At 30.3% G+C, this 8,593-nt stretch overlaps 1 protein-coding gene across 1 annotated transcript; it reads right to left on the bottom strand.

The window, feature by feature from the left end:
• Positions 1–5,992: 5,992 nt before the first annotated feature.
• Positions 5,993–7,625, bottom strand: LOC124909686 (kinesin-like protein klp-3). Its single transcript, XM_047450340.1, has 4 exons — positions 7,512–7,625; positions 6,584–6,780; positions 6,390–6,483; positions 5,993–6,262 (listed from the first exon to the last, which is right to left on the bottom strand). Exons 1-4 carry the CDS (start codon positions 7,623–7,625, stop codon positions 6,239–6,241), a joined length of 429 nt encoding a protein of 142 aa, XP_047306296.1. The 3' UTR covers positions 5,993–6,238.
• Between the last annotated feature and the right edge of the window lie 968 nt (positions 7,626–8,593).

Raw genomic sequence — 8,593 nt, 5'->3', positions numbered from 1 at the left:
AGCAATAAAGCTTCTCCAATCTTTATAATTCAGAAAATAATACTGGTTATCAACTCTTTACTCCCGATCCGCCGCCGCCTGCGACATCTCATTTTTATTCCGACGACATTTATTCTGATGAAATAATATCACTTCTTGATAATCTACCCATCGTGTCAGAAACTATTTGCGTTCCTCCTGTTGTTTCTAATGATCTACCGTCATTGCCCTGGGCAGGGAACATTATTAATAGTGATTGGATATGCAGATGAATCAATATCTCAATTTCAATCCTCAAGTCCCCTCCTCCTCAAATACAATAATAAACCAAGCATAATTAGACTGGCTTTTGTCATCTCTTTGTTCCGATGATCACATGCAATTTGCACCGCCCGCGCAGCAGTTGCAACAGATCTCTGCATTAATGGACGAGTTCCTACGCGAATGTTCTTAAGGCGCTCGATCAATCTCTTCCGTGTTATTAACTTGAAGGAGGATCCAAGTTTGAATTTTTTTTTTATTTTCTTCTGTACGTTGAATGTTGTATTATGCTTTAAGGCATTGTAATTTTTCTTTTAATCATAGTTTTGTTATTTGTATTAATATGTTGTAAACGCGTTTAACTATCAATTGCAATTCCTTTTATGTGAAGTTTTTGGGTATTGTAGAGTGTTGGACTCAATTTTAATGAATGTTACTATGACATTTGTGTATTATAGAGTGTTGGACTCAATTTTAATGAATGTTATTATAATTTTGAATTGATCTAAATAAGTAGAATGTTGGATTAAAACATAAAACCACACTACAGTTTCAAATAGTCGGTGTTGTTAAAATTTTCAAATAAAAATAATATTTTGAACTCTTATATTGAGAGATGATCTAGGCACTTTGAATTTGAACAATGCAATTTTATAGATTTTTTCTTATTTTATTTGAATTTAAAATGTGAGATTTAGAGTAACAATACAAAATATGTGATAATATATAAATATTACAATAATATTAATATTTTCAATAAATATTTAGTGTTAAAATAAAACAATACAAAAAAAATAAGTTATTATTTTGAAAAATAAGTTAAATTTAACATCAAATAAAATTCTAAAATACATAAATTAACAAAAAAACTAAAAAACAATCAAAATATGATATAAATACGTTTAACACGTTTTTAACACGTTTAACACGTTTAACATGTTTTCATGTTTTGGCATATTTAACACGTTTTTGGCACGTTTAACACGTTTTTGACACGTTTAACATGTTTTCATATTTTGGCACATTTTGCACGTTTTGGCACGTTTAACAAGTTTTTCACATATTTGATACGTTTAACACGTTTTTGATACGTTTAACAAGTTTTCACGTTTTTGACAAATTGAACATGTTTTACACATTAAACACGTTTATCATGTTTTTGGCACGTTTAACACGTTTTTGACACGTCAACACGTTCTTTTACGTTTTTGACATGTTTACCATATTTTGACACGTTTTTCATGTTTTGGCACGTTTAACAAGTTTTTCACATATTTGGCACATTTAACACATTTTGACACGTTTTCATGTTTTTTAACATGTTTAAAACATTTTTAACACATTAAACACGTTTAACACATTGTTGACACGTTTCAAATGTTTTTTACATTATTGACACGTTTGACACATTTTAAATACTTTTAACACGTTTTTGACACGTTTAACACGATTTTAACACGTTTTGACAAATTAAACACGTTTTTTTACGTTTTTGGCACATTTAATACATTTGACACGTTTTTCACGTTTTCTTATTTTCTTATTTTTGGTATGTTTTACACGATTAATATGTTTTCACGTTTTTGACACATTTAATTCATTTTTAACAAGTTTAACACGTTTTTTACACGTTCAACACATTTTCATACGTTTTGACATGTTTAACACGTTCTTAATATGTTTAACACATTTTTCACGTTTTTTACACGTTTAACACATTATTGATACGTTTAACATGTTTTAATGAATTGGGCACGTTTAACACGTTTTTTTGACACAATTAACACGTTTTGACAAATTAACACGTTTAACACATTTTGACACATTTAACACGTTTTTAGCATGTTTAACACATTTTGGCATATTTAACAAGTTTTTGGCACGTTTAACAAATATTTAACACATTTCACACGTTTTGACATGTTTAAACGTACCAAAAATGTGTTAAACATGCCAAAATGTGTTAATTGTGCCAAAAATGTAAAAAACATGTTAAATGAGTCCAAACATGTATAACATGTCAAAAACGTGTTAAACGTGCTAAAAACGTAAAAATGTGTTAAATGTGTCAAAACGTGTTAAACGTATCAATATTGTGTTAAACATGCCAAAAATGTGAAAAACGTATTAAACGTGTCAAAAGCGTGAAAAACTTGTTAAACATGTTAAATACGTGTTAAACATGTAAAATAACGTGAAAAATGCCAAAATGTGTCAAACGTGATGTATTTGTAAAAAAATTGTTTAATTTGTCAAAAACATGTTAAACGTACCAAAAACGTGTTAAACATGTTAAAAACATATTTTTTGAAAAAAAATGTCAAATAATGTTAAATATGCACAAACGTGTTAAACGTGTTGAAATGTCAAAAATGTGTTAAACGTGGTAAAAACGTGTTAAATGTAATAAAACGTGTTAAATTTCCCAAACACGTGAAAAACGTGTTATAAGTGTGAAAACGTGTTAAAGATGTCAAAAATGTCAAAAATGTGCCAATAATTTGTTAAACTTGTCAAAAACGTGTTCGATTGTAATTGTGATCAACGTAGTAAAAATCAAGAGAATATATTAAAGTTGAAAGATGGTTAGTTTATATTGGATTAATAAGAGAGAATTAAATTAAATTTGGGTAATTTGGGTAACCCTAACCTAACACAACTTATATTAAACCCAACCCAACCCAAATTAAACTCAACCCAACCCAACCCAAATTAATATTTTGGGTTTGGGTTAGAGTTGGGAATTGGGCTCAACCCTATCTATATCTTGTTTGATTACCAGATTAGTTTAATTAGGTTGTTGTAATTATTAGGTTAGTTTAATTGGGTTGTTTAGTTGATTATATATATAGGGGAACAAATTAAAAAAAACGCGTACGTCTTACGCGTCGTGATTAAGTAAGCGAGAAAATAAGTAATTGGGCTTTTGTAATTATTAGGTTAGTTTAATTGGATTGTTTAGTTGATTATGTTAGTTTATGTTTATGTTTAAATACAAATAAACCATAATAAAAAAATCTATTAATTAAGAAGTTGATATAGCTCCTCTACTCTCTACGTACGTACAGGAAGGATCGATTAGAAATGGTGAAAGCTTGTCCGTCGACGATGAAGAACTTGAAGAAGAAGTCTCTGGAATTATCAACGCTGTGTAGCGTTGATGTGTGCATCTTATCTTTCTCGGCCGATGGAAGAGAAGTGGAGCCTTGGCCGGAAAATCCTAACCAACTCAAACCCATTCTCATGCGATACAAGGAACACCGATCCAAATTACTTAATAATAATAATAAGAATGGAGTTGAAGTCGGAGTCGGAGTCGTAGGAACAACCGATCAATTTTGACGATGAACAAGTCTACGACCCTGTTCTTGGAATAGAGATTCTATTTTATCGTTGGTTAATGGTTTGTCCTCAAATTCTGTAAAGATTTTTTCCGACCAAATCACAGCAAAGCAACAAAGCTTCTCCAATCTTTATAATTAAAAAAATAATGCTAGTTATCAACCCTTTACTCCTGATCCGCCGCCGCCGGCGACATCTCATTTTTATTCCGACGACATTTATTCTGATGAAATAATATCACTTCTTGATGATCTACCCATCGTGTCAGAAACTATTTGCGTTCCTCCTGTTGTTTCTGACGTCATTGCCCTAGACAGGGGACATTATTAATGGTGATTGGCAGATTTAGATGGATTAATATCTCAATTTCAATCCTCAAGTCTCCTCCTCCTCAAATACAATAATAAATGAAGCATCATCAGACTGGCTTTTGTCATCTCTTTGTTCTGATGATCAGATGCAATTTGCACCGCCTGCACAACAATCGCAACAGCTCTCTGCATTAATGGACGAGTTCCTGCGTGAATGTTCTTAAGGCGCTCCATCCATCTCTTCCATGTTATTAACTTTAAGGACGATCCCAGTTTGAATTCTTTTTATTTTCTTTTGTATGTTGAATGTTGTATTATGTTTTAAGGCATTGTAATTTTTCTTCTAATCATAGGTTTGTTATTTGTATTAATATGTTGTAAACGTGTTTAACTAATCAATTGTTTTTATTTGAAGTTACTGTGTGTATTGTAGAGTGTTGGACTCAATTTTAATGAATGTTACTATGATATTTGTGTATTGTAGAGTGTTGGACTCAATTTTAATGAAGGTTATTATAATTTTGAATTAATCTAAATAGGTAAAATGTTGAATTAAAACATAAAACAACACTACAGTTTCAAATAATCCGTGTTGAAATTAATTTAGGATTAAAAGATTAGGAACTTGGTCTTTCATATTATCATAAAAATAAAAATTATCCCAAAAAGATAATATTTTGAACTCTTATATTGAGAGAAGATCTAGGCACTTTGAATTTGAACAATGTAGTTTTATAAATAAATTCTTATTTTATTTGAATTTAAAATGTGAGAATTGGAGTAACAATACAAAATAGGTGATAATATATAATAAATATTACAATAATATTAATATTTTGAATAAATATTTAGTGTTAAAACAAAACAAAACAAAATAAAACAAAAAAAATTAAATTATTATTTTGAAAAATAAATTAAATTTAACATCAAATAAAATTCTAAAATACCGACATTAACAAAAACTAAAAAATAATCAAAATATCATATAAATAATTAATTATTTTCTGTAAAACCACGTCACTAGTTTAAATAATTAACTACCTTATTAAATTTTAAAAGTTAGTGATATGTGGTTTTCTATTTATATATTAGTATTTGATCATGGTTTGATAGGGTACTCTTTCAAGAATAATCTGTCAATTAAAATAAAATTAAATAAAGATATCCAACATATTCACAATAATGCAGACACCAATGAATGAAAAATCTAAAGAAATAATTTTGGGTTTGCTTTGAAGAAGATTCATCTAACAATTGAGCTAGAAAGGTAAAATGGTAAAAAATTAATGAGATTTAGGATTCTGTCTTTTTGAACACAACAACAGTTTTTTAAATGACCCTGTCTTATTTATTATAAACTACTTTTTTATCACTTCAAAGTGAGTTTGAGTTAAACTTCTTGTTTCATATAATATTAAATTTTCAGTTCTAAAACTAAGACTAAAAAACTGTCCTATATCATTTGCTTGCTTGCTTCTCTCAATCCAAAGTAGTAGATGCAAGAGAGAACTCTTAAAATTGAGATCATATTTGATCAGCATCATTGTCTAGTAGTTGCATTTATTTCTAGCAAAAATGAAAAGAAAAGAAAAACAGCAAACTACTTCCAAATGAATAAATAATAGAATGGCACTCAATATTTTTCCATAACAATTTTGTCACAAATGAAAAAGAGAAGATAATTTATAATATCTATCAGAGTTGTACTATTTTGATCTCCTAAACTCAAACCAAATCTCAAAGTAATTGAAAAGCAAGATATCATGTGTATGTTTCCCAACATATTCAAGTCCGAGACCACTTAGTCTCTTAGTACACTCATCTCCGCCAAATCTAGAACAAAATTTGATGTTATGAGACACAAATATTCTACCATCATTAGCTTTAACCATACCAACTAACCTCTCTAATCCTAACCAACCAAGCTTATCAGGCATACGAAGAAAAACAGCACTTGCATAAATCAATTCATATGCTGTTCCAACTCCAAATTTACTGTTTATCCATGTCCTTTCCTTTAACAATTAAGGGTCGTTTCTTCAGTAAACCATGTGAATGAAGTTCATACCTAAATGCAGCCATTAGAGAGAGCCCGTCTCGTTCTAAACAACGGAAGTGCTGCGCTTCTAGGTAGCTGATAAAATGCACGCCTACTCACTCGAAGTGTACCACATCCAATCTCGAGAACACGAGAATTTGGATTTAATCAGCTAGGAATTCAAAAACATCACGTCCACCTCACCTGCCCATGGCTCACCATAGTTGCTTGCTATGATGCTCTTCTACAAGAAGCTCTCCTGGGCAAGGGAGAAGTGTGTGTGTGATTCTCAAATTGGTCTCCTCCTTCATAGTGGGATATGCCTTTGAACCTGAATAGCAGGGGTTCAAGAATTAAAGTAGATCTATCTATCTATCTATCTATACATTGCATACAAATTGCATATATGGGTATTTCTATTCAATCAAATCTGATGTAATTGAGCCTGGGTAACTTACTAATTGCTTAATTGTTTTAGAGAAAGAGATGATTGAGATCTTGAAGTTGCTGCGTGCGGGTTCGAGGATTAATGCCTTTGCGGAGCACATTCTCCTTCATATGAAGCCCATTAGCCAAGGAAAATCAATAATCAATCATAATGAGAAACAAAGAAAAGAAAGAAAGAAAAACAGTTCACCCAAGATCTCATTACCTATAAGGAATATGAGCTCGCTTTCTTCTAAGAGCTGCAACGACATCTTCTAGAGCCGAAAGGGAAAGATTTATGGCTCTCCCTTCATCAAGTGTTTGACCAGTGGCTCTAGTTTTCAAAACCCGTTCACTTCCTCCTAGATCAACCAGCCACAATTTGAGGCATCTCCACGTCGAGATATAGTGATCCTCGTTAAACTAGATATATGAACTAAAAAGATAGCATAAGCTACAAAAATACTATTTGATTGAGTATAACCCACCAATGTGATCTGCTAGAAGTCTCATTGACATTAATTAGTTGAGTCTTGAGCACATTACTTCAAGCTTGGGCATCAACATTTCGCCATTAGAGCAGTGTAAGAGACGCAGTCGATCGGTACCACCCGGGATTCCCATTAAGGATTAATCTTACAACAACTGAATCATAAATAGAATACCAATCAATATGATTGATTAATCCGATCGCGTTTGAGAGAACGTCAAAGGTTTCAATTTAAGAATTTGTTTCCTGAATTCATAATAATCCCAATGCTTTTCATCGTATTCTCGTCAATTCTTATGTAAATTAAAAACACTCCAAATACTATCAAATAAAAATAAAAACTTGTACAACACTAACAAAAATGTACTTACACTCCTAACAAAAATAAATACAACAATCAAACTTTATATTTTAAATTCAACACCATTCAACACCAAATTTAAGTAACAATTGAGAGTGATTAGAATAAAAATCAAATATTTGATTGACCAAATTTTGAAGTCACGAGATTAAATGTCGATTGAGATAAATGGTTTGTTTTCCTCGAGATAAGAGACATATGAAAGTGTAATTAAGATGTGTTTGTCGAGAGATAATATGTTTATAACACAGGATCGTGATCTCATGAGATGATCAAATAGAATAAACGAAGCATCAAACTGACTTTTGTCATCTCCTTGTTCTGATGACCAGATGCAATTTGCACCGCCGGCGGAATCGCATCAGCTCTCTGCATTAATTGACGAGTTCCTGCGCGAATGTTCTTAAGGCACTCCATCAATTTCTTCGATGTTATTAACTTGAAGGAGGATCCGAGTTCAATTTTTTTTCTTCTGAACATTGAATGTTGTATGCTTCAAGCCATTGTAATTTTTCTTGTAATCATAGTTTTATTATTTGTATTAATACGTTGTAAACGCGTTTAACTATCATAGTTAAAATAATAGTTATAATTTTTAAATTAATTTATGTTTTAATTTAGTATATTTTATTGTTTATTATTATGTTTATTCAATCAATTTTATATCACTAAGTTTACAAACAGGTTAATAGTACACTATTAAATGTTACCTCCAAATAGGTAGATAACTAGAACTTAATTAAAAAAATATTCAATTATTTATTATAAAGCTCAAAATTATTCACATTCTACTCTTTTAAATTTTATTTTAAAATTTCTGGAACCTAACAAAGACATAAAAAATAAATGGTCAGGTATTCGAAATTATATTAAAATATGTAAAGATGTAATTTGTGTCATGATAATTAATATTTAATGTCGAATAATGTATTTTATTTTGATTTAATATATTTTATTTTAATATTTATTCAATTATAATATTTAAATTAATTTATGTTTTATTTTAATAATTTAATTTAGTATATTTTATTTTTAATATTATGTTGGGTTAAATTAATTAAGAAAGAAATAATTAATTAATGTAAAATAATATGCATAATATAATTTTGATGATATGGTTTGAATAAAACTAAATTATGTTATTTGTCGTTTTGTAGATATAGATTTAAAGAAGGTTGTCTATTCGGACGTCGTCTAACTCCCTTAGTCGTGATCTAAAGGGAAACGCAATTAGACGCGGTCTAACTCTTTTAAACGTGGTCTAAAAGGAAGTAGTTAAACGCGGCCTAACTCCTTTAGACACTGTCTAAAGGGAAGCGCAGTTAGACGTCGTTTAACTCCTTTAGACGCGGTCTAAATGAAAGCGCAATTAAACGTGATCTAAC

The sequence above is a fragment of the Impatiens glandulifera genome, chromosome 7 (assembly GCF_907164915.1).
Source record: "Impatiens glandulifera chromosome 7, dImpGla2.1, whole genome shotgun sequence".
NCBI lineage: Eukaryota > Viridiplantae > Streptophyta > Magnoliopsida > Ericales > Balsaminaceae > Impatiens > Impatiens glandulifera.
Note: the sequence above shows the minus strand (reverse complement) of the source record. Positions and strands in the feature narration are given on the sequence as shown.

Coding starts and splice junctions, on each gene's coding strand:
- LOC124909686 (XM_047450340.1), bottom strand. CDS start 7,625: ATGGAGTGCCTTAAGAACATTCGCGCAGGAACTCGTCAATTAATGCAG. Junction 6,781..7,511: donor AGAACAAGGAGATGACAAAA/GTCAGTTTGATG, acceptor TCATATATCTAG/TTTAACGAGGATCACTATAT. Junction 6,263..6,389: donor CTAAAACAATTAAGCAATTA/GTAAGTTACCCA, acceptor CCTGCTATTCAG/GTTCAAAGGCATATCCCACT.